Source organism: Syzygium oleosum, unplaced genomic scaffold (assembly GCF_021117445.2).
Source record: "Syzygium oleosum isolate NSW1041296 unplaced genomic scaffold, Sole_v2.1 Sole_v2.38, whole genome shotgun sequence".
In the NCBI taxonomy this organism is placed as follows: domain Eukaryota; kingdom Viridiplantae; phylum Streptophyta; class Magnoliopsida; order Myrtales; family Myrtaceae; genus Syzygium; species Syzygium oleosum.
Genome location: NW_026607522.1, coordinates 416,918 through 442,035, shown reverse-complemented (window position 1 = coordinate 442,035; position 25,118 = coordinate 416,918). Strand labels below are relative to the sequence as shown.

At 41.2% G+C, this 25,118-nt stretch overlaps 5 protein-coding genes and 1 long non-coding RNA gene across 8 annotated transcripts; 1 reads left to right on the top strand and 5 right to left on the bottom strand.

The window, feature by feature from the left end:
- The first annotated feature begins 1,184 nt into the window (after nucleotides 1-1,184).
- Nucleotides 1,185-1,811, top strand: LOC130135862 (classical arabinogalactan protein 26-like). The gene has a single exon (XM_056305673.1). The coding sequence runs from the start codon at nucleotides 1,194-1,196 to the stop codon at nucleotides 1,665-1,667; it is 474 nt and encodes a 157-aa protein (XP_056161648.1). The 5' UTR covers nucleotides 1,185-1,193; the 3' UTR covers nucleotides 1,668-1,811.
- Nucleotides 1,812-3,313: 1,502 nt separating this feature from the next.
- Nucleotides 3,314-6,473, bottom strand: LOC115691372 (acyl carrier protein 1, chloroplastic-like). The gene is made up of 4 exons (XM_030617980.2): nucleotides 6,145-6,473; nucleotides 4,707-4,820; nucleotides 4,186-4,308; nucleotides 3,314-3,624 (listed from the first exon to the last, which is right to left on the bottom strand). The coding sequence occupies exons 1-4, from the start codon at nucleotides 6,208-6,210 to the stop codon at nucleotides 3,496-3,498; spliced, it is 432 nt and encodes a 143-aa protein (XP_030473840.1). The 5' UTR covers nucleotides 6,211-6,473; the 3' UTR covers nucleotides 3,314-3,495.
- Nucleotides 6,474-11,940: 5,467 nt separating this feature from the next.
- LOC130135865 (uncharacterized) lies at nucleotides 11,941-12,638 on the bottom strand. Its single transcript, XR_008815050.1, has 2 exons — nucleotides 12,107-12,638; nucleotides 11,941-11,998 (listed from the first exon to the last, which is right to left on the bottom strand). It is a non-coding gene; the product is annotated as an uncharacterized LOC130135865 (long non-coding RNA).
- A 69-nt stretch (nucleotides 12,639-12,707) lies between these two features.
- Nucleotides 12,708-14,136, bottom strand: LOC130135863 (sodium/hydrogen exchanger 3-like). Of its 3 annotated transcripts, none has more exons than XM_056305676.1 (5): nucleotides 13,720-14,136; nucleotides 13,446-13,583; nucleotides 13,295-13,357; nucleotides 13,033-13,110; nucleotides 12,708-12,948 (listed from the first exon to the last, which is right to left on the bottom strand). In XM_056305676.1, the coding sequence occupies exons 1-5, from the start codon at nucleotides 13,996-13,998 to the stop codon at nucleotides 12,916-12,918; spliced, it is 591 nt and encodes a 196-aa protein (XP_056161651.1). In that variant the 5' UTR covers nucleotides 13,999-14,136; the 3' UTR covers nucleotides 12,708-12,915. The 3 variants fall into 3 exon arrangements, with proteins under 3 accessions (XP_056161651.1, XP_056161650.1, XP_056161652.1); XM_056305675.1 differs by having other exon boundaries at nucleotides 13,030-13,110; nucleotides 13,720-14,126; XM_056305677.1 differs by lacking the exon at nucleotides 13,033-13,110 and having other exon boundaries at nucleotides 13,720-14,132.
- A 4,228-nt stretch (nucleotides 14,137-18,364) lies between these two features.
- On the bottom strand, nucleotides 18,365-20,156 carry LOC130135834 (putative disease resistance protein RGA4). Its single transcript, XM_056305632.1, has 4 exons — nucleotides 19,866-20,156; nucleotides 19,117-19,768; nucleotides 18,661-18,888; nucleotides 18,365-18,579 (listed from the first exon to the last, which is right to left on the bottom strand). The coding sequence occupies exons 1-4, from the start codon at nucleotides 20,154-20,156 to the stop codon at nucleotides 18,365-18,367; spliced, it is 1,386 nt and encodes a 461-aa protein (XP_056161607.1).
- Nucleotides 20,157-23,906: 3,750 nt separating this feature from the next.
- On the bottom strand, nucleotides 23,907-24,689 carry LOC130135833 (uncharacterized). The gene has a single exon (XM_056305631.1). It carries the CDS (start codon nucleotides 24,687-24,689, stop codon nucleotides 23,907-23,909), a length of 783 nt encoding a protein of 260 aa, XP_056161606.1.
- Between the last annotated feature and the right edge of the window lie 429 nt (nucleotides 24,690-25,118).

Here is a 25,118-nt window from a genome sequence, read left to right as displayed (position 1 = left end):
TCATTGTCACAATTGCTTCTGAAGGCAATGATATAGTCGATCGATGGCTGCGATCCTTGAGTAGAGATCATTTCTTTTTAAGCACGGTGCTTTTGCTAGTAATTTCGGCACGATTGGATCGAGGATTGGAGAAGACGAAAGTGAAGGAGAGAGCATTGGGATCGAAATCTTCAATTCAAGCGAAGCATCTGCATTTGGTCAGCCAGCCGGACTAGTATGGCTATATTGAGCTAATAAGGCGAGGGAAAAGGGAAAGAGTGAAAAAGAGGAAGGAGAAGCCATGGCTTCCTTCTTGCTCTGTTATCTTGTTGGGGTTTTCTCCTTAAAAAAGAGTAACGCGGCAGTAAAATGTTACCATCAGTAGAATTCTGAACAACACTAGAACTATGTAAACTCTTGTTTGCATCCATGCTCAATTGTATGATTGACCGAAATTCTCACACTTATTCGCTTTTCCATAAAGGAAAAACCTTCACTAACATTCTCAAAGGAGTCGAGTTTTAGCCCTCCATCGGCTTCACGAGATGTAATGCCCTATGGCCTGGCCGGACCGATCAAGCTACCCCCAAATGGAGTTGCATGAAATTAGGCATAATTCATAGATCTTACGTAATTAAAGCTCCTCATTAATATTCTCGAATTGGTTAATCACACGTATCAACAGGATCTCCCGTTATTACGCGCAACCACTATACTAATCTTACCTTTATGAAACCCATCATCATCAATGCAAGCTTCACTTGTGCCCCTCGAACATGGGGATGATTACCTCTTCGGGAGATGACAATGCAAAGAAGAGACAAAACCCTCAGACAACATCCCCCCATGATCCAACGCATCATTTTGAACTCAAATAATTGTCCTCGACTCGATCCTCCTATCATTTCTCTCATCACGGGTCATGCGTGGCTAGAGCGAGAGAGAGAGAGAGAGAGAAATCGCCGAATCACAACAAAAGTCCCACCCTCTCCCATCCTCCCTTGTCTCTCTTCCCTCCAAACCTAGCCAACCTGTATCCTCCCATGACAGCCCAATGATCCCCCGCCACGTGGCGCCGTGCCCCCACCCCTTCCCCGGTCGCACACCCTTTTGAGTTTTGATCATGATGGCTCAAAACCCCACCAGCACACCCCCTAAGCTCGACCTCAAGAAAGATAGAAGAAACGATCGACACTCTCCTCCACGGCTAAGGGATGTTCAACAAGAAAAGGCATCATTTCTTGATCATTAGCATGGTGTCTCCTTGGCTCGTGTCGTCAGCAATCATTGTGTCCCTCGCCGCTCTGCCCTCGCACTCCCTGCCTTCCGGGCTCGGCCCGGCGACGCCGCCCGCCGCCGCAGCCGCCGCGATCCCGTCCTCGCCCGCCCTGTCGTCGGACCCTCTCGTGCCGCCCTTCCAAGAGCTCTCGCCGGACATCGCCCCGCTCCTGCCCTCCCCGGGGGGCGCCGCGCCGGCCTCCGGCGGCTCCTCCTCCATGCCCACCATCCCTTCCACCCCGAGCCCGCCGAACCCGGACGAGGACCCTCTCGGCCTGGACTCCGCGGTCGCGCCGGAGAGCTCGTTCATGGCTTCCTTCGCAATCACCGCAAAGCCAATTGAGGCCATGAATGTGGTGGCATTGTCCATTTGGGCAGCACTTTGGGCAATGCAGCTTCTGAAAATGTGAGCTTCTTTTTTCTTCTTTCTTTTTTCTTTTTCTCTTTTCGGGTAATTACTAGGAAAATTAAATTGATATGGGCATGGTGGGTGCGCACCAGTTCATCGAAAGCGATGACATTCATTACCTTTATGATGTAATTCAGATTTCATGTACATTTACTCCCTCTTTTGTGCAGTAATTTGCTCTTCTTTTAGAAACAAAAAAGTTCTACGGTATTTGTCGAATCACATACTTCTTTTCGAGTCTATTTTTAGTCGCGACGATGCGGTGCCGGGGCTAATTTTCGGGCACCCGATTAGGTCCGCCTGTATCATCAAAGAAACCAAATCCGGGATTTCGCGGTTCTCGAGGCAAAATTTGCACTTCATGGTAAAATTTTTGCTAAGATTCCTGAGGGTCATTTTTTGGGGAGCAAGGGGGAAAGCGAGGGTGAATTAGGTGACCGGATAAAGCAGGGGGAATCAGTCGGTCACATGTGGGGATTACCTAATCAAAGTTGTTTTGGTGCAATGATTAGAGCGATAATTCAAGGTTTGGGTAACTGGATTTGACCGTGATTTTATTATCAATATTTATACTTTAGGATTTAGAAAGGAGTCGGTGGTCATGTGATCCAATAAGGATACTATGACTTAGGTGCCTAGCTGCATTATTGCACGGGCCGATGGAAAATGTCATGTGAAAGAGCTAGCGGTAGGAACACAATGTGGGGTGTGTGCGTGTGACCATAGGTTTAGAGGATCACGAGATTACCCGAATTCTCTCTCTCTCGATCTCTCTCGATATTCCAAAGGCACGGGTGCAGAAGTCCGATTACCTAAATACTCACAGTACCCTACAGCAAGCCGAATAAACCCGCTACGATCAGCCTTCGGCCTATGTAGGTGGCTCTGAGCCCGGAACAGTTTGTACCCAGTTGATGAGATATCAACGAGTGGCTGCCCAGCTAAGACTAGCCTTTGGCCTGTGCAAAAGGCCATGACCCAGAATGGCTTGCATGCAAATGATGAGATATGAATGGGTGGTCTTCAATTCCGAGACTCGATGTCTTAACTAACTGCGCCAACCTTAAAGGTCACACGATTTACTACAGTCTTTTTTTTTGGCTCTATAAAAAAATTTACAAACCATTTAAAGGAGAAATCATCTCAAATCTAAACCGATGGTGAGAAGATTAGAATCTTATCCTCCGTTGCGGCATATGCCTCGTTGTTCAGTTATTCAAGATGGACGCTTTTTATCTTTCGCTCTCCTCCTACCTTGGGTGTCAAAGTCAGCATTCGATGCGTACCATATTATTTGTTTTGAAGAGGAGTTGTGAGCAAACAGTCATAGAAGGTCCAGTTGTGAGTGAAACATGCAATGGTATTTGCATGTCGAAAGAGGAGGAGAGCACAGGGCAACTGCAAGCATTTCATTGCACTAGTGCCGCTTGTTAAGCTGACTATCATATGCTCAAAGGCAAAATTGTGCTTCGAGTCTCGTCGGCTCAGGTCAGAGTCCAAGCAAGTCTAGCCGCTCGAAACACACCGACCATCGTAGCATTAAGAGCATAAGAAGCGTTTCAAATGAGTTCCAAAGGCCTACGGCTCATGACATGCTTGACGAACACGATGCCAACGGATGCTGATGAAGGAAAAGACAACCCAATACACAAGCAGCAGAGTTCCATTTCAGGCCAAAAATAATAACTTAGGATGAAAATCCCTTGCAAAACTTGCAAATATATCTAGTAAGTAGATAGTCCTCAACATGGCAAAGCCACACAAGAGTCACCAACAACATCATCTTCATAAGAGTACTTGGTTCTTAGGGGAGTCTTTAAAGCTAATTCTTAAGCAGCATCTTTCCCAATGAGCTTCTCAATCATATCAGCAGCCTCTTGGACAGTGGTGATGCTCTGAGCACTCTCTTCCTCCACGCTGATCCCGAATTCCTCCTCAAGGCCCATCACAATCTCCACCTGAACCAAAAGAACTTGTGAGCCACGAAAAGCTATCATGATAGAGCCCACACATTACATATATACGCATAAAGGACGGATTTTTCACCATAACTTTCTTCTCCGAGAGGAAATCTCATTGTAGAGTACTGTAGCATTTCGAGGTATGAAAACAACCTACGCTTGACAATGATCTTTTTAAGATTTGATTTCGACCCTTGAGTATGTAAGTTACGCTTCCTAATTAAGAACAGAACGAACTATTGGAGTTGTCCAAGAGACAATTATGGACCGCAATCAATGCAACGATCAATTTTATAGCCATCCAATGCCACGGGTTTCTAGTCTCTCAATATTTAAGTGACCACTTCACTAACTGTCAAATAATATGTAGATGTTTCTAAGGGGAGCGCAAGAAAGCTAACGTTAATGCACACATGATGCAAGCAATGAACACGACAAGTGTCGGGATGAAACGGTGCCAAGGGCATTGATGTTCACCAAAAAGGTTGAAGGGATCATGCTTAATTCTATTTCAGAATTAAAGCAAAGAAACCATATTGGAAGTTAGTAGAGAGGTACCGTATCAAGAGAATCAGCTCCAAGTGCTGCAAACTTAGACTCTCCTGTAACCGCAGAGTCATCCGGCAGCGCCAACTGCTTCCTCACTATTGCACAGACCTTGTCCACTGTCTCGGGCTTGGCCTGTTAATACATGGATATTTCGAAATCTCACTAATAGCAACATCAATGAACCGATTTGCTTGAACACAGAATTGACAAGTAAAAGTTACTAGATTTCACAAATTTGGAGCATAAGCAACATGACACCAGTGACAAATTAGATATCTACAATCCCCCAAATTCCGGCAACTTAATGAATATCATTCACTTTTTTTAATAAAAGAGGGGAAAGAGATCATCTAAATCCATGATAAACCCAAAATCTTACATGAAGCTGGGAAATGATGACATATGTATTCCATTTATTTAGAGCATTTGAACAGTGAATTACGTATTCCATTTATTATCATGGCAAGTAGACTATATTGAACCCCTTAATGAAGGAACATGGCAAACGAACAGTAGAATATGATGCATACCGCACAGAAAACCTGAAGGCGGGAAGACCCTCGGCGTGAAACAAGAGACGGATAGCCTTTCGTACTGATGGGTATTGAGACTGATCTCAGACTTGAGATTCCGCTGTTTGATGGCTACAAAAAGCATCGGACAAGAAAAGTAAATATATAGAAGATAAAGCCATATCTCTCACATGCAAAATAGATTAATCCACGCTTAGCAAAAAAGAAAAAGAATAATCCACAAACAACAAGACAAGTCTAACGTAGAGTCATAAATATAAGTCTTGCTGGCTCCAGTTAGCCACTAAAATTGTCGGCAACCAAAAAAGAGCAGGACACATATAGTACCAACAAGTAAGGAGTAGCACTTCAGCAAGATTTTTTCCGGAAGTATTTATTTAAAGCATGAGCCCCCAGATTCATCACAACACTCAGCTAAAATGTGTTAAGGTTCATTAGACTCTATATCATGCCAAGGCAGGCACTTAACAAAAAGAATCTGATCATGCTAACAAAAGCTATCTAATAGAAAATTTAAAATGGTATTGTTAATTGAAAGCTGCATTCCACGAACAAAACCATTTCTTTTATAAGTGCCAACACACACAGCAAATCATCAGCATCAGCTACATAAGACTCTTAGCCCATTTCATGATTGGAGAATTGACCTGCAGGACTTTTCTCTCTTCATTTCGCCTCTCAAGAAATTTCACCTCACCTAGACTTATGTACAATTCTAGCTGTTGCTAGTAGACATTGGCGCAAAAATGAAGATTTTTCTACCAAGGGCAGAGGAAGAACAAGACTCATGCAGCAAAGGCTCTAAAGATGATAGATAGCTCATTGTGCCAAGCCAATCTTGGTCTCATGAAATTATTTATCCAATAGAATCTATCCTCTCTCATGTCATGTACCAAGAAATATCTCCGGACCATATGACTACTAATCTTCATCTACATGCCTAAAAAAATACTGGGTCATCCTAAAGTGCAACAAAACATAAACCACTAATCACGGCTAAAGTAAACAACAATTATCGTGAATATTTTATAAGCACTTCAAGAATAATCAGTAATGCCCCATGCAAACATTTCGATTCATAAGACAAACTCTTGATTTTTGGGTGAAATAGGAAATCTTTTTTGTTCCTTTATTAAAAGTCCAGCACATTTCCAGCCGCCAAAATCTCATATTAATAATTTCGAATCTTGATACAGCGTAACAAGCGGGCTCATCTACAACAATATCCACGGACAACGTAGATCAGAGACAGAGAACAAGAATCGCCACCTACTGAATCAAAGAAACAGCGACACAAATCGAAGATATCGATCTGAAACCAAGCTCATCCACACCAACAGATAAAAATCAAAGCTTTCGACACAAAGAGCAGCGAATCTCGCCACGAAACAACAGATCAACTGATACCCGGAAAAAAATAAGGACAAATTAATACCTGGGTCTGCTTCAAAGAGCACGACACGAGCTTCATGCGAAGGGAGGTTCCAGCAGCAGACGCCATCGATTCGAACCAAGAAACGACACGGAGGGAAAAAACAAGAATTGGAATCAAGAAACGATATACCCAGAGAGCGAGAGGAAGAGATCTGAGATTCCTGAAAGATGAATCGCGCTAAGGTATAGAGAGAGAGAGAGAGAGAGAGGGATGCAAAATGAGAGAGCTATATAAGGAAGAGAGGATGTGTCGTGCTGGGTTGTCCCCTGTAGGGCAGCGTTCGTTCGTGCGTTGTTGAGAATCGTTGGCTCCACACTGCAGACACTTGGCTTGTCTCCTGTCTTCCTTGTTCGTATCGAATTGGGAGTGTTTGGATTCGGATTTTTATGTGTCCCGGCTCCGGGTTTGAGTTATTCCGACACGGTTTGTGTTTACTGTTTGGTGCAGTGGGGAGGGAAGTTGGGAAAAAAAGGGGGATTAAACCAAGATATCATAATTGATGGTGACGACGACGACGACGACGACGATGATGATGATGATGATGATGATGATGATGGAAATTCGATTTCTCACATTTTCATTGCGCTAGAGGTGGGGACGTTTATAGTTTCAGACGTGAATTTTGACTTTTACGCTCTGCAAAAATGTAAGGCAAAAATCTAAAAATGAGTTGAGAGTCAGAGTAGGATAGATAAAAATAAAAAATAAAAACAAGATATCATAATTATCACTGTGTACTTGTCAATTGTCATGGCCCATGGCCATGGGAATGAAATGCTGATTATATGGGAAATTACAAAAGCAATCCCTGTGCTGTTACTTATGTTCGATTAAAGCCCCTGTACTTTATTAAGTGATAGATTTGGCCCCAAAACTAAAATTTTTGGGCACATTTCAGGACGTTTTGTGTTTTTGTACCTCTTGGGTGCTGAATTGGAATAGACAAATCGAGTATTGAGATTAAGGCCCAAACGGGATTGCTAGTGCTGGTCGTCGCTTTCCATTCCTTTTTATTAATTAAAAATGGTCCCAGTACTATTGCCCATACTTAATTTTGGTCCCTGTACTCCATGCTTAAATTGATTCGGTCCATAGACTAATGTTCAGTCTTAATTTTCGGCCAAATTTCGTATTTTTGTGTCGAAATGCAAACAAAAGATGTTGACTAAGTGCAAAAGGTTGGCATGTAGGGTAGTGCAGAAATTGGTGACCTAATAACAGTAATTTTTGAAGAATTTCGCACGTGAGGAACAAACTAAATTGTTACAACCCTAAACTTATATTGTTATGTGCACGAAAGATAGTATATGGACAAAAATAAAATTCGCGTAATAGCATGAGGATGGATTTTGTAATTTCTCCTAAATATATTGATGAAAAGCTTAAACATTAATAACATCAAATTACTTTTCAATAGATAGCTATATGCCTTGCATTTTTTGTTCCCACAGATGTTATCACTTTGTAATTCTCTACTAATCGTTTTTCAAATAAACTAATGTCCTAATAATTCCCTTCTAACGTGGACTGAGTACTGGTTCAGATTGTTTTTTTTTTCTTTTCCACTATTCATTTCGACATATTGATATTGATTTCTGAAGTCAATAGATATTTGTAATGGATTTTATTTGCATGGTCACCCTTGGATAATTGACCTATGGGTAAATTCATTTCTCAATCACTGAAAAGCTTTAAGTATACATGTTACTCCTCCAACAGCGACGTGTAATTTCTTGTACACCGTGAGTAGAGTCGATCGAAATCTTACTAATATTACTTACTTTTCAAACTTGCAAATCGAATGCAACTACTTTTGTTAACCCGATTTCTTGTGCATGATATGTTTATATTAGTATTTTCGAAAGTTATTGCTTAAGTGCTTAAATTGTAAAATTTTCTTCTTAGTTTTTTATGATGGGATCGCGTGTAATAGGTATTCTTTTGTATTAATTTATCTAATTAGGACAATTACAGAATACTATATTCTATCAATTCATGAGCTTTATATTTCGGTGACAAGGTTAATTATGTTGTCGTCATTATCTTTAACTTTTTTTAATCTTTTTCCTTATTTTTGTCTTGCGTTTTGGCCCATTTATGATGGTCAAAATTCACGTATGACATCTAAAAAAAGCTTGCCAATTGTCATTACATAATGGAAAAATGCATATGCTCTCAAATTATTCTTCTCTGTTAAGTATCTTTCAAATGAACTGATGTCCTTGTTTTGGGGTATGAAGAAGGCTAGCGACCCTCCTTCTTTGTCCCTTTTATCATCAACTGGTATATTTTCTCGGTGCTTTACTTTTCCATTATTCATTCTGACATATTAATATTGCTTTCAGAAGCCAAATAATATTTATAAGAGGTTTTATTTGCATGATCACCCTTAGATAATTGACACGTAGAAAAATTCAATTACGTAATTCGTAAATAGCTCGAAGCACACGTGGTACTCGCCCAACAATGACAGGTAACTTTTTTCACACCATAAGTGTATCAATCTTTTCAGATTTTTGTTTTTAAATTTCCAAGTCTCAGATGTTGTAGATCTACTTCTATGCTTTTTCATGATTGAATAATTACCAATGATAACAATGGGGATCACATGTAATAGAACTTTATTTATAGGAATTTAATTTGTTATTAATGTATCTAAATCAGGACAATTAAATAAAACTATATTCTATCACATGAAGATTTTTATCTTTTTGGGCCAAAATCAATCATTCTGTTTTTGTGTTAAATTGTCTTTTGACTTTTATTCTTATTTGTCTTGAGCATTGGCTCTTTTATGACGGTCAAATTCACATGCGGCATCTGAATAGATTGCCAAATATCATTTACATATTGGAAAAAAAAGCTAAAGCTTTCACATTACCAGGAAACTATCGTGTGATATTCACGCAACACAGTAAAAAGCATTGGAAAGCATTTCTCATGGCGTTGATGACACTACTAATTTTATCTCTGGTGATTCTTTCGGTGGCGATGAAAAGGGAAAAGAGAGGAGGATATGCTCCCTAAGCATGTTTGGTAACCGAGGTGGAAGCCATTTGAATGAGTAGAAAGCTCCATGGTCTTTCTGGACACTGTAGATGGAAATGGGGTCGAATGGATTTGGAAACTGGGCCTATTCTCCTTGAAATGATCAATTTTGGCTCGGGTCCTAATTTTGACTCCAACCTTTTTTTTCGTTTGTATCCACTTTAAGTCGCCACTTAAAGTTGGCCCCTACTAAGTTTCTATGTAATAATATTGTCAAAGTTCCAATGTGTCATCCCACGTGTATCACATCAGATAATAAAAAAGAAAAAAAGAAAACTGCGTGTGAGAGAGAGAGAGAGAGAGGAGTCCAATACGACCACCATAATGGGAGCTCAAACCCTAAACTTGCCGCAGCCATGGTTGCTCAAGTTCATACTCATGGACGCTACGGTCACTTGAGCTCGTGGTCATGGCCGTGAGATCTTTTTGAGTTGCGAACCTCGAGGCCGCATGGTCACGAGAGCTTGGGCTTGCGGTGGCTATGACCAGTTGAGTTTCGAACCATAAAGTTAAAATAGTCATGGTCGCCGCGACCTAAAATCAAGCATCCATTGCCGCTACAAGCTCTAAGCTTGAGCTTGAGCGACCATAACCTAGAGCTCAAATTCCTACCTCCTCACTACCACCAATTTGAGCGGTTATGGCCGCGGGCTCAAATCAAGCAACCATGGTTGCCGCGAGCTCAAGGTTACAATTACATCTCTACCCTATATGGATTAATTACTGTATCCTTATTTCATAGCTAGTGGCCTCAAGCCAAAAAAAAAAAAAATACCAAAGAAAGTATGAAAATAAAATAATGCATCCTTAACTTGCGGAGCATACAAGAAGTTGCATTGTTCTTTCATGTCCTTGACTATAACTTTTTTTTTTGTCTGTCCTACTCTAACTCTCGAACTTTTGCCCTGCCTTTTTGCCCTTCCTACTTGAAAAGGAGAGGTGGGGAGTTCGATTCTCCATCTTCTCACAGGGTTAGGAGTGAGAATGTTTAGTTTCAAATTATGGATCCCTATAACTTGAGATGCCTCAATTCTGCTTAAAACAAGGTTAAGTCTAGCCGTATCCCTTCTTTTTTTTTTTGGTAAGTATCCGTATCCCTTCTTTAGTCTCTCTCTTAGACTATAATCGAGAGAAGTCTAAATGTGACTTCATAAATGTGAACTAGGCGAGTTTGGAAAAGGAGTTAAAGATCAAAATCCCAACTTTCATTTGTTGGCTAAGCCTCATAAATGTCGATGGCTTGCCATTTTGTGCTGAAAGGAATGGCTGTAGTTAGGTTACCAGGAACTATGTGACTTGTGGAACGAGAGTTCCATTGAAAATCCGGACAAAATTTGCCATCCTTCACTCCCTAACTACTATCTAGAATAGCGATATGCCCCGCATCGATGGAAAATCGACTTCATGGCGCGGTGCGCATTTAAATCGATGTCTAAACGCGACGCCGGGCCGGTGGATGGATATGCACATAAACACTGACAGCTTTAAAAGCTCATAGTGTTGGAAAGGAAATCAGAAGCAGCCGATGAAGCGATGAATTTCAGACATTCTGATATCAACAAGTGAGGGGGAGACTACAAAAGCCATTCACTCTCTTAATACAAGTCCAAGACCAAAGAAACAAACAACAAAAAAGAAAAACAAGGAGAAGAAATTGGATCTCTCTGTCACAAAAATGCAAAGTAGCTGCGTCGAATGAAATGCTGCTGCTCTCTGTATACGCCATCAATTTCGTCAAGGTCGTCGAAACTTCACCCTCAAAGAACCCTGTGTATCAATGTGTCCTATTTACAAACCACCGAACAAAATCATTAGTTCTTGATATCGTCCTCGGCTTTCTTTAGAGCCACTGGTGATCGTCTTGATCGGTAGGCGAGCATGGAATATAAGGCATGAAACTTTGCCTGCCAAACACGGACCTCGTGAAGGCATCCTCGAATTTTCGCCAGTAATGGTGCACTGTGTGAGAAGGCGTGCTCGGGAGCTTGCGCAAACGGCTCGGTCGGAGTATGCTGTTGCCGTTCTGGTGAGGCTCTGAGTTGCACTGCTGAGCAGTGGCTGATTGAAGGATTTGGGAATCGATGGCTTGGAATATGTCGTGCTGGCAAAGTATTTGGCCGAATGAAGCAAGATTCTTGTTAGAGGCTTCGTCAACAGTCCAAACACCTTTGTTGATGAATGGATATCTTGAGGCACAAGCTCCATGTTATGCCATCAATTAGACTCAGCATATGAAATGCCGTCTTACCACAGTGCGGAACAGAACGACGGTGATGGTACTCATGATCATAAAGGCATTGCTCGGCAATTTCACACTGGACCGAGTAAACTGGACACACAGAAAATGAACTGCAGAGCAAGCATATGCGTCAAATTAAGACAAAGAAACATAGTAAAACCTCTTAAAATAGGCATCTCTGGCGACCACATTCATTGTATTGCTAGTAATAGAAAGAATCTCATGGTATTGCGTATGGTAAGTCTCCTGGAAAGAGCATTATCCGATCATCTTACCTGGTTCTAGGTGAGTGCCATGGAGACAGCGCCACGCATAAGCCCTGCCCACCAATATGTGACCTGACCATATCAGAGTTTAGTTTGGAAACTCGATCATGCCGACTACCTCATACGCAGGAAAATCCACAAGAAAATTCTAATCTCTAACTTGCTGCTTTAAATGGATCTTTTCGTACCTAGACTTCCTAGCCAAGTTGGACAAGAGCGACGGGGGGAAAACGAAGGCAGCTCTTCCAATCGAAACAGAGTCCCAACAACATCGAGCTGACCTTGATCGATTTTTCCAGTACTGAGAATGAACAAAGAAGAAACACGAAACATCAGGAAGACGGAAATTCGATTCCCGTCATTCAACCTCGCCTCGCAAATGTAGAATGTAGCAGAGACTCGTCATTACCTATTGCTGACAACTCCCCACTTCTCGATACGCTTCCATTCCAACGTAAAGGAAGATGAAGATCTCGGCGACAGAAGACAAAGTGGCAAAAACATGCCTGCAACCAATGGCAAAAAGATGTGAACATTAGCTGACACGAGAATTACAGGAATCATGTCCAAGGAAAAGACCGAAAGTAGGAGGATTCTACATACTTAGCGGACCAAGTCAATTGTCGTTTGCTAAAAATTAGTACAAGGACCAATTGTATTTTTTAAAATTGGGGGAAAGACAAGAAAAACGTTCGCAAATAATTGGAAGAATGAACTGCGGCAGTTAGCAAATGAAAGTGAAAGAATAAAAGAAGGCGTGCTATTTACAAACCACCTAACAAATTGCCGCTACTGTCCGTATACGCCATCAGTCTTGTCAAAGTCGTGGAAGCTTCACACTTGGATAAACCAGTGTATCTGTGTCCTATTTACAAACCATCAAACAAAATCGTCAGTTCTTGATCTCATCCTAGGCTTTCGTAGGAGCCACTGATGATCGTCTTGATCAGTGGGCAAGCATGGAAGGGTAGGCATGAAACCTCGCCTGCCAAACACGGGCCTCATGAAGGCATCATCAAATTTTCGCCAGTAATGGTGCACTGCGTGAGAATGCGTGCTCAGGAGCTTGCACAAACTGGTCAGTCGGAGTATGCTTTTGCCGTTCTGGTGAGACTCCAAGTTGAGTCCGTTACTGAGCAGTGGCTGAGTGAAGGATTTTGGACTTGATGGCTTGGAAGGTTTCGTGCTGGCAAAGTATTTGGTCGTGGGAAGCAAGATTTACACTAGAGGCTTAGTCAACGGCCCCAACACCTGTATCGAAGAATGATACCTTGAGGAATAAGGTACATGTTATGCCACCAATTAGACTCGGCATATGAAACGCCATCTTACCACAGGGCTAAACAGAATGACCGTGATGGTTCTTGCGATCATAAACACATTGCCTTTCAATTTCGTGTCGGACTGAGTAAACTGTGCGCACAGAAAATGAACTTCAGAGCATTATATGTGTCAGATTAAGGCGAGGAAACATAGTAAAACCTCTTAAAAAAGGCTTCTCTGGCGACCACATTCATCGTATTGCTAGGAATAGAAAGAATCTTATGGAATTCCTTGTGGAAAGTCTCCCGGAATGTGCATTATCCGATCATCTTACCTGGTGATAAGCGAGTGCCATGGAGACAGCGCCATGCATAAGCTCGGCCCACCAAATTGTGACCTGAACATATCAGAGTTAAATTAGGAAAATCCATCATGCTGATTACCTCATACGCAGAAAATTCAACTAGAAAATTATAATCTCCAACCTGCTGCTCCAAATCAATCTTTTCGTACTTAGACTTCCTAACCAAGTTGGATAAGAATAATAGGGGAAAAACGAAGGTGGCTCTTCCAATCAGAACGAAGCCCAACAATGTCGAGCTGACCTTGATCGATTTCCAGGACTGAAAATGAACGAAAAAGAATGACGAAACATCAGGGAAATAGAAATTTGATTTCTGTATTCAATATGCAGTTGATGAAAAAATATTGATTCTATGTGAACACATTGCGATAAAGTTATTTCTACGAGAAGCAAACCAGAAGCCCTTCTCCAAAGAAACATTTAATCACTTCATCTGTGAGACTTTTCCATGTCAACTTCCAGATCATTGAACTGTGCAGGTTTTGTACTCCTTGTGAAATCAAATAAGTAGAGTTCACACTATATCTACAGCATGAGTCACGAGCCAGATTTAATGAGCTCGGAGTTGGATGAGAAGTATGAATTTTCTTTGTTTTTCTTGCACTTTTGGGAATAAAGCGAGCACTTTGTTTAGGGACATCCCATTGAGGGCTATCCTGAAGGAACAGCCACATCGATGTCAATGTTTCCACGCCCTGTAAGTACCTGCATCCAGCGATGTGTCCAAACCTTTATCTGTCCATGTCCCCCAATTGAATCAAGTATCGAAACATAATTCGAAAGTAATTACTTATGTAAATACTGGGAAGAAATGGTCCACATACCTACAAAAAGAAAAGTGGAGAATTTCTAGTCATAAGTGGCGTTCATAGTATTCGAGCTTGTGAGTTATGTGTGGCATACGCTTAATCTTGTACCAGTCCTCGCCTGCATCTTCTTTGCACCGCTCCTCCAATTCTGGGCAACCTGCTATTTTTCGGTGACTAAGGGATGCAAGCCCTTGCACTCCTTCAGGTAATGATGTCAGCGAGGGGCACCGGAAGATTTCAAGCTTTTGAAGTGACTGAAGGACCTTGATCTCCTCTGGTAAAGCCTTCAGATTTAAGCACTTTTTAATAGAAAGATGTTCGAGATTGCTGGCCTGTAGAAGCCACTGTGGGAGAGATGCTAGTTTGCGAACACCATGGATGTCCACGGACCGGAGACTCTTAAGTCCTTGCAAATCTAAGATGTTGTCGCTTTCATCTTTGGATAAATCGAGCTCCTCACAGTTGGAAAAAGAGAGATGCACAAGGTTCGACAAATGTTGCATGCCGTGTGAGAAGGAAGTTAACCGAGGACATTCACTGATGCCAAGACATTCAAGCGAAGTGAGACTTTGCAAACACTCCTCGGCAAAACAATCTAGAAACTCCATCTGCGAGATATCCGTACTCTTCAACTTATTATGGCCAAATATCTGATTTATCAACTTTTGGTTGACCTTCTTCAGAATCAAATCCTCAAGATATGGAGTTGGTGGCATGTCTTTCAAGTTTTCACAGTGACGGATCTCTAATCTCAATAGATTCGGAAATGATGCTGTTGAAGTGGAGGAATAGTCTAACTCAATGGATTCCAATTCAAAAGTGGAGGAATGGTCTGACTCGATGTATTCCAATTCAGGGAGCCTCCAAATCGCTAAAGACTTGAGGTTAGGTAGTCGACCCAATTGAGGGAGATGTTTACATCTTCCGCATCTCCGGAAGTGTACCTCAACTAAATTTTGCAAGGAGACGCTATCCATCATCCACTTTGGAAAGCTCTTACCTTCATATCTGTCGATTGTCAACTTCTACAGACTTGAGTACGGCCTCAGTACATCTAATATATCTTCATCTGTATTGCCAATTACTGCATCATCAGTATCGAGATAGCCCCATTTTTTTTTTTGGTAAGGATGAGATAGCCCCATTTAAGTATCAAAGATTCTAGAGAATGCTTTTCTATCAAGTTTGCCGCCCTGGATTCTACTAATGCATGTCTTGAGTGTCCCAAATTTTCAATGCTAAGGCTTCCACGGATGCTTTTAAGCCCATTTAGCTCCCTAAGTCCACAATAATTCTTAGCAAGAGCTTCACCTTTGGGCAAAATTAAGCGTGTTAGTCTATGCAGAGAACTCAATTTCCCTAGTCCATGTGGCACATAACTAAGACTGTAACAATAATCTATGTTTAGATTTCGAAGGCTGACCAACTTCCTTATCCCCCTTGGCAATTCTTCAAGGGTAGAACAACCTTGGAGATTAAGTGTTTGCAAATTTTGCAATCTCGTAATGGAGTTAGGAAGCCTTTTGAGTGCATCATTGTGAGAGAAATTGAGATACGTGAGATGCTTTGTTGACACCTAAATTTTGGAGACCCAGTTAGTCGTTCATTGCATAAAAAATTAGGAATCGATCCTAGTCCCTAGACAAAAAATTAATTAAATCGCATATAGATTAGGAGCATTTGAATTAGTATTTAGGTCTATATAACTGCATTTGCATTGGACTGGCGGCGGATGGACTCAAGTGAACAGCTCTGAACTTAATAAAATTGGACTAAGCCTGCATTTAAGAAAATTCTTGGCCAAGCCTATGAACATTATAAGAGCTAAAATTTTTATTGGAAAATGTCGAGTTGGAAAATATTGATTTGTTAATCTTGACATTATCAAGATTCAAATTGAATGAATTGATATTATCACAGAGATATTGCAATATTTCCTTTGAATCAAAATAGGAAATAATTGCAAGCAAAAAAAAACCCTACACTTTACCTATAAATACATTCGTTAAGGGTTCACAAGGAGGAGGCCACACCACTTACATACACGGCCACAGTAGAGAGTTTGGCACATGGAGAAGAAGATATCGTGAGGGGCTTCACGATTCAGAGAGACAGTGCCACGTTCAGGGAAAGCACGACAAAAAATATGATGCAGAGATTGAGAGGAGGGATCGAAATAGAGAAGAGGAGTCTTGGCCCCTCCCTTAGCTGAGCCTCACGACCAAGCAGACCCTCCACACCGGCGTGCCTTTTCACCGTCGCCAACAACCTTCACGGTCACTGCACCCCTGGCCGAGAACGAAGCAGCCAGGTCGCGAAGCATCTCACGCCCGACACTCCTGCTACACCAACGACGAGTTGCTGCCGTCGAGAACCTCACTACCGCAAGCTCTTCCTTGGCAAAAGATCAACATCAGCCTCTTCCCCACTGCTGCTAGTGGCGAAGCCGAGCTTCACCGAACCAATCGCTGGGACAATCCCAATAGCACGAAGTTGTGCCGGAGATCTTTGGGTGTCGTGTCCGTTGGAGGGTTGTTACTAAAATAGAAAAACGAAAGAAATTTCCGTTGTGTGCAGGTGTGATTCGTGAGTGAAGTGGCGAGAAGGTTCTAAAGGGGTGCACTTTGAATCATTCACAAACGAGGAGAACGCGAGGGCAAAAGCGTTCATCGTGGTCCAAGATCGACAATCATTGCCGTGAATCCTCTTCGAGCACGAGTGTCCAATAGTTGCTGCGAGTCCTCCACTGCGCCCCCGGTTGACCAGAACACCACCTTGAGCCGCCGTCGGTCACTCGCCATTGGCCATTCCGCGATCTTGATCCGCCGGTGATTCAAATTTGGAAACTAATCCGCAAATTAGGTAAAAATCTCTATCCGGTATATTTTCAAAATATTTAAATTCTTAGTTTGAATATTCCGTGAATCTTGCGTGATTGATCAGATATCTTAGGATAATATTTGCGATATCCGCAATATTCTAAGATACCCTAAATTAGGAATTTTTTCTAATTTGGCAATGTATTTGGGCGACTATCTGACCTTATCCCTAAGGTACAATACATGGCGATACGGAAAATCATTATCTTATCCATAATCACTTGGATACGATCATAGATTTTATTCGCTTTCCAAATTCGAATAATCAGTTTTCCATCGATATCTATAACCCTATAGATATAACTGTTAATTTGATTTCTTTTCCTAATTCAAATTTGATAAGAAGAATCTTGCGGATTGCGTGGATTGTTTGAATGTGGTTGTTATCTTTGTTTGATTGTTTTTTTTAAATAAAGAAAATCCAAAAATATGTTAGTTAGGATTTAAATTAGAAGTTTTGCGTGTTTAGGGAACCCTAAATGTATCTAGAAGATAGGATAATTATTTAATTTAAATTAGGACTTGAGATAATTTATTTCGTAGTTTAAATTAGGTGTTATTCTAATCCTAATAGATTATTTAGGTTATTTTTAGATTCCGAATTTCCATGAAAATCCCAAAAAAAATGAGTCACTTTAGGATAGATTAAGATAGATTGCATGTTAATTTAGACATTTTTTTTATTTCGAATTTCATTGGAAAAATACTAAAAATAAATCATTTGTCTGTCATTAGAATTAGGTCACGTCATCGCATGACATATAGTTCGCATGTTAGGTTGCATTAATCGCATGTCATTTTTTGCACGTCATTGCATATATGTTAGTTTGCATTTTAATAAAGCTCAAACCCTAAAGAACATCTTGAATGCCTTGCTTTGTTAATTAGAAATCATATTAGTATTGTCTGTGTGATTTTCTATTAACAATGCAGATGCTTGCATTGCTCTAAGGTACGTCATTCTCCTAATCTTGCAATTTATTTATTGCTTTCTTGGGTGTTAAATTGGTGATTTGCGCACCTGCATGAACTCCTCACATGTTAGTAATTAGGTAATAAAATGGATTCAGACTGTTTGTATAAATATTTTTGAAAAGAAAAGGTGCCGAAGGGCGTTAGACTAGATCTAGCGTAACCAAGTCCCCGAGCTTAGAATCTCTGGTTCGTATGAATAAAACATATCTCCCTATGTTTTATTTAGGTTTCTAATCGATCTACCACAAATAGATTAGTGGCGACTCCAAGCATGAAAACTTTTGCATGTTAAAAACTTAAACCCTAAGTTGCGAATTGGTAGGGCTTGGGAGGGCCCGAGTTAAGTCGAGACTTAATAATCCATTAGCCTGAGAAATTTAGGTCGCGACATGCTTCAACCTACCAATGGACCTTGGCACCTTCTTGACAATTAGGGCATCCATATCCAAGATGCGCAGCCTCTTGAAACTTTGAATGAGCTGGCATAGATCTACTTCAGTTGTTGGATCTCTTTGTTCCATTTCGTGAGATGTAGGCACAGAAAGAAACGTTCTCAGTGAACTTGCTTTCAAGTGTGAGATTCGAGGGTCACCTATCAAATTGGAAATTAAACCATGAGATATATGATGAATTCTTTTATTTATAAATTTAGGTTCAACCCAAGCCACCCAACACTCGGACCTTGCAACTGAGCAGGCTAGATCATGCATCAAAGAAGGCATCTTGCAAGTATCCTTGTTCGTGAATGAATCTGTTTGTAAATCTTGGAAGAAGTTACTCCAAAGTAGATCTATGAAATATCCATGAAAAATGTCTTCTAGATCCTGACTTCTCTTTGATGGCTCAAAAAATCCTTCTGCCATCCACAGATTGACCAAAGTCTGCTTCTTGATCTCATAATCTTTTGGAAACAATGAACAAAATGCAAAACAATGTTTCAAATGTGAAGGAAGATGATCATAACTTAGCTGAAGAACAGACATTATGTTTTCTTCCCTTTGAGACACATCTGGGAGCTCATATTGTTAGAATAGTAACCATTCGAGTTTAGTTTTCTTAAAGAAGAGTAAACCCCCAACAGTTCGAATAACCAATGGAATCCTAGAGCACTTTCTAACTATCTCTTTACCAATAGCTAGCATGTCAAGATCTTGTATCTCCTCAATTTTTTGATAAGCCATTTGCATTAATAAATCAAGAGACGCACTTTCAGATAAGCCCTTGAGAAAATGAGGCGGCGTAGTGCCGGTGATCTCCGCAACCAAACGAAGGCGTGTAGTTATAAGGATCTTGCTTCCTCTAGCACCTCTCGACAATAAAGTTTTCAAGAGCAGCCATGTTTCCCGATTTTTATTCCACAAATCATCTAAAACTAATAGGTGTCTCTTTCCATCAATCTCTTCCTTTAGCTCACTTTGCAACTGTTCCATCGCAACCTCAGTTGGTTCTTTCTTCTTTGCACAAACTATCATATTTTTCACTATTTTTTTCATGTCAAAGTCATCAGAGACACTAACCCACATTTTCAAGTTAAACTGTTTACTAACCATCTCATCATTATACACACATTGAGCAAGAGCTGTTTTTCCAATCCCCCCAAAACCAACTATTGGAAGAATGGAAACGTTCTCTTGCACATCTGAATCCAGTAAAAATTCCATGACCGCCTTCTTATCTTCATCTCTCTCTCTAATTTCTCCCTCACGTATAAACGAATGCGTCTCTTCTCTTTTCCTCGGCTCTCCCTTGGGGTACTCGTCAAAGTGGAACCCCTTATCAGCCTTAAATGGCATCTATTCTCTCCCTCACTGCTCTTAGTTTGCAACTCATCTTCATTTTAAAACCAAGCTGGTTTGAACTTGAGAAAAATGTCCTTACCTCCTTCATCATTTTACTATGGCCCCTCAGTTCTCGTCGCATAGCTTCTATATTAAATTCTTCAAGCACATCATGTGCATCGTAGAAAGCTTCTATCAGTTGATCAACCCGAACTTGCATCTGGTGGTATTGCTCTTCTGCAGCGTCCAACATAGCCAAAAGAGTGGAGACTGTGTCCCTGAGTGCCTCGTGTTCATGCTTGATGCCACATAACTTTCCAACCTTTTCTACTGCTTCAGGAACCAGATTAGCAATAATCTTTCCAGCTATACCGATAACAGCTTTTGCCATTTTTGTTCTCTGTCTCACTGTGGATCAAAAGATATTAGTCTAGTCGGTCCAAAGCTAGAGACTTCTCACAACATGGATAACAAGTAAACATTGATGCTCACCTGAGGCTGGCAAATCCAAAGCCCGATGAATCTAATTATCAACATCAATGACCGACTGGAGCTATTGAAGATTGGAATTCTGATCATCCACGCAAGCCTAAATCAATAATCCATACTGGGACCCACCGAGGTCGTATCCAATGCCTGCAAGAACACTTCTTTTTTCGAAGGCTTTTTTTTTTTTGGTGTGAATGTAAGTATTATAAACCGGATGAAGTACAGCAGCTTAGGGGCATCTCCCAGCATTACAAAAAGTGCTAATAATTCAAAAAGATGGAGGTAGGAAGTTTCCATATAGTAGCTAATACAACATTTGTTTGGGAAAGTTTAATTTTTTGGTAGAGCGAAGCTCTACCTCTGGCATTTTTATGAACCTTAGCCAAAAGAATATGAAAGTCAGTTGACTTGTTTTGAAATCATCTGCTATTGCGCTTCATCCAAATGCAATATATGGTTGCTAGAAAGGACAACTTGAGGAGTCTTGCGGCCAAGTCTTTGCCAAGTCTTTGCCTTTTATTGCCCTAATCATCCATTGAAGTTCTTCATTCCATCCTTCTAAAAGGCGCCTGATCCCATGTTGTGCTAGGATACAACGCCATATGTTGTTTGTCCATTCACACTCGAAGAATAAATGTGTTCTGTCTTCAATACCAGCCCTACAGAAATTACACTGAATATCAACTGAAGGTATCCATTATGCGACGATTCTTGCTGTAGGTAGTCTATCTCTGCAAACTAGTCAACCAATAAAATTGTGTTTGCTAATGCCGCTGGTCCAAATTAGGTTATACCACTCCACGGCTGGTCTCACATGTCTGAGTTCATCATATATATCTTGGCAACAGTATTTTGGGCTTGGTATAATCGATGTTAGAACGGGTTGCAGTTTGAGGAGACATCTCCAGCTCTAAGCCATATTGCCCTTGATGTCGAGCTGCATAATTGGGGTGCCTCTGCATTTGGTGTTGTGAACCCAAGTACTCCAAAGGGAAGAGGATGGAAGATTGATAAGATTCCACAGCATGCGACCTAGCAATACTTTGTTCCATAAGTTCAAATTAGGCAATCCTAAACCTCCTTCCCTTTTAGGTGAGCATACTACTTGCCATGCAACCTTGTACGAGCCATGATTTGCTGAATTACCAGCCCATAAGAATTGTCTAATCCTCTTCTCAACCTCGTATATAGTGTGCTTTGGAAGTAGGAACATTTGCATCCAATAGGTGCATATGGAGATGAGGACTGATTTGGCTAACTGTAGACGCCCTGCATAACTGATATGCTTCATGCCCCAATTTTCAATTTTCTTGAAGATCTTATCGGTAAGACTCTTACGATGCGTGTCGGTAAGTCTTCGATAACAAGGGGGATACCTAAGTATCGATGGGGAGGGTACCTATAGAAAAAGGCGTGTGGTCCAATATAAGGTGCTTCTCATCCTCATTCAACCTAGAGAAAAAGATTTGATATTTGTCCGGGTTGAAACGCAGTCCTGTGAGAGTTGCAAATTTTTTTAGGGCGTCTACAAGGCAAAGGACGGAATCTACATCTCCATGGGAAAATAATAACAAGTCATCTGCAAAGCATACGTGTGTGATTCATTGCGTTTTGCAATGCCAGTGATACTTGAAAGAAGAAGCAGTAACTTTCGCACGAACAATTCTGTTAAAGATTTCCATAACCATTACAAAAAGGTATGGAGAAAGTGGATCTCCTTGTCGCTGCCCATTCGTACTCTTAAAATAGCCAACCTGCTCACCATTGAAGTTCACTAAAAATGTCGGAGTAGTAATGCATTAAGCTATCAGAGCAACCCAGTCGTGAGGAGTATTTATAGCTTTGAGAACCCCGAGGACTGCATCCCATTTTACCATGTCAAAGGCTTTCATGAGGTCAATCTTTATTGCCACCCGTTTACCATTTCCTCCCTTGTGGTAGTTGTGTAGAAGGTCTTGGCATAGCAGAATATTCTCCGAGATCTGTCGTCCGCTGATGAAAGCAGTTTGGTTGAGGCCGACAATCTTCGGAAGCATGCAACTAATCCGTTCTGCAAGAAGCTTAGATATGATCTTGTATATGACATTGCAGCAAGAAATGGGTCTGAATTCCTTGAGGAAAGATGGATTCTGAACCTTCGGTACGAGTGTAATCAACGTGGAATTTATAGACTTCAGCATTCTTTTTGACGAGAAGAATTCCATGATAGCTTCCTCAATGTCTTTCCCTATGATGTGCCAAGCGCTTTTGTAGAATAGACTATTAAAGCCATCTGGACCCGGAGCTTTAAAGTCGTTGAAACCTTTTAAGACTCTGAGGATTTCTGATCTCTGAACTACAGGAAAGGTAACAAGAGTATTGATATCTTCATGAAATAAAGAAGCATATCTCTCGTATGGAATGCTAGTAAGACTAGGATTTCCAAGGAGATGCTGATAATACGTTATAATTGCATTCTTGAGAGCACCCTCCTCGGTAATAGTAGAGCCATCCTCGAGTTTGATATGATTGATCCTGTTCTGGGCACTCCTCCGCATCATGGAGGCAAAGAAAACCTTACTATTATTGTCACCCTCCTTCAGCCATAGATTTCTAGATTTCTGCTTAAGCAAAACCTCTTCATGTTTACTAAGAACAAGTAACTCCTCCAGTTGCGCCTTTTCTTCCGCCCGAGTAATGGGATTAAAGGGGTCAATCACAAGCTCCTGTTGAAGTTGTTTTAGGTTCTCCTTAGCTTGTTTGACCTTTAAGTGTAAGTCACCAAACTGAGATCTATTCAGTCTCTTGAGTTGTTGTTTCAGTGCTTTGAGCTTTGCCTCCACTGTGAACATTCTATATTCTTTGATAACCTGTTGCCAACAAGTGGACACCAAAGGCGGGAAACCCGGGCTAGTGGTCCAGAAATTAAAGAATTTGAAAGAAGGTTTCCTTCTCCTATATGTGGTGTCAAGTCGCACCCAAGCATGGGGAGTGGTCTCGAAACTCCTGGAAGTAGGAATTCGATCGAATAGTGGTTGTATTTGTTACGCCATTCTGCATTAATCAGGACTCTGTCAATTTTGCTCGCTTTGAAATTATCTCCCATGCTTTTGTTTGTCCATGTGAAGAAAGGTCTCGTAGACGGAGGTTCAATAAGTGCAAGTTCTTCAATCATGGTATTTAGTTCCTCCATACACTGCAGGTCCAACGAACGTCGATCCAATCCTTTCGCTTGTGTCCCTTGTTTCATTGAAATCCCCATTAACAACCAAGGCGGAGTCTCTTGTTTGTCCAAAAGAAAAATTTGAAATATTACGCCAAAGAAGCCTCCGCTCAACTTCGGTATTGTACCCGTAGATGGCAAATAGCAAAAAAGGTTCCACCCCAGGTTTTTCAATGAGACAATGTATGACTTGGGCAGAAATCTCCAAAACGGTTAGACTAAGCGTGGACAGTTTCCATAGGATCCATATTTTACCCAAGTTGCTGTACATATAGTTATGAGTATAACTCCAACTTCTAAAACTACTGTCAATTATAAAATCAGCATTCTCTTCTTTAATCTTGTGCTCAAACAAAAGAAGAATTTGGGAATCTAGGGATAGAGCAAAGTCCACCAGTTCCCTTCTCTTGGGGCTATGATTAAGGCCCCTTACATTCCATGCGACAATATTCATAAATCAGGAGGCTCCGTTACATCCCCCAACGCCCCCAATGTATCCACGGAACAATCCGAAGTAGCCTCCACTTCCAAAGGAGCAAATCTATTATCAGAAGGCACTGTATTGTTGTCATCTTTGTTTCTACTGTTTGATCCTCTTTCCTTTCTACCAACTAGCATATATTGTAAGGAAGAAGGATCATACCTTACATCAGCATGGGCATTTGACTGGGTAACCATGGGGTTAGCAATATTCTTCGGGGTGGGAGATGGATTCGATGGAACCGGAGTAACCCGTTCGACTTCTTCGGTAGCTGTCGTCCCCCGATGAGTTGACACTGAGTTAGGAGGGGCAACATTTTTTTGGGTCTTAGGAACCCAGATTTCTTTACCTGTAGCTCTACAATCTTTGTGGCCAAAGATATTGCAAGTCTTGCATTTAACAGGTAACCAGCTGTAGTGAACCGTGGCCTCAAAGAAGCCACCCTTACCCATGTCGATATCGAATTTCCTTGGGAACGAGCTATCTACATTCATTCGGATACATACTTTCGCATAAGACAACCGCCGTTTTTGTTCAGTGGCCGAGTCCATATATAAAGGTCTACCAAGAACACTATAGACATAACTTAAACCTTTCTTGGTCCAGAGAACATGGGGGACATTATAAAGACGGACCCAAATAGGCACAGAGGTGACCTTCGCTCTCTCTAATCTTATATGGGGATGCCATTTTTGCAAAAACATAGGTTTTCCTGCAATGTCCCATACCCCGACCTCCATCACTTCCACCATTTTCGCAATATTGGAGAAGCGAAAAAAGAAGTCATCCTTCGTGGCTGTAATATCGAGAATGTTCTCTTTGCCCCATAATTTTTCTATAACTCCTCTGACTTGATAGAATGATATTTTTGCGGTGAGGAAGTATCCCACTAGGCAGTTTTGAAAGTGAGATTTACCCTCGTCTAGAACCTCGGGTGGGGGAACGGCGATAAGTTTATCGCCACTCTTGACTGGTGGGTGAAATTCTAATTCAGCAGACTGGGCAAAATTACCCATAGCAATGTTTTTCCAAGACATACATGATGTGGTAGCAATAGAGTTTACCAAAAAGTGTGCCTGGACATGTGTAGGTTCAGCCGCTGTTCTAGAATTAGAAGTACAATTGCTAACTCCATCAACAACATCGGTTAGATTTCCATCTCCCAATTCAGCGTCTCCAAC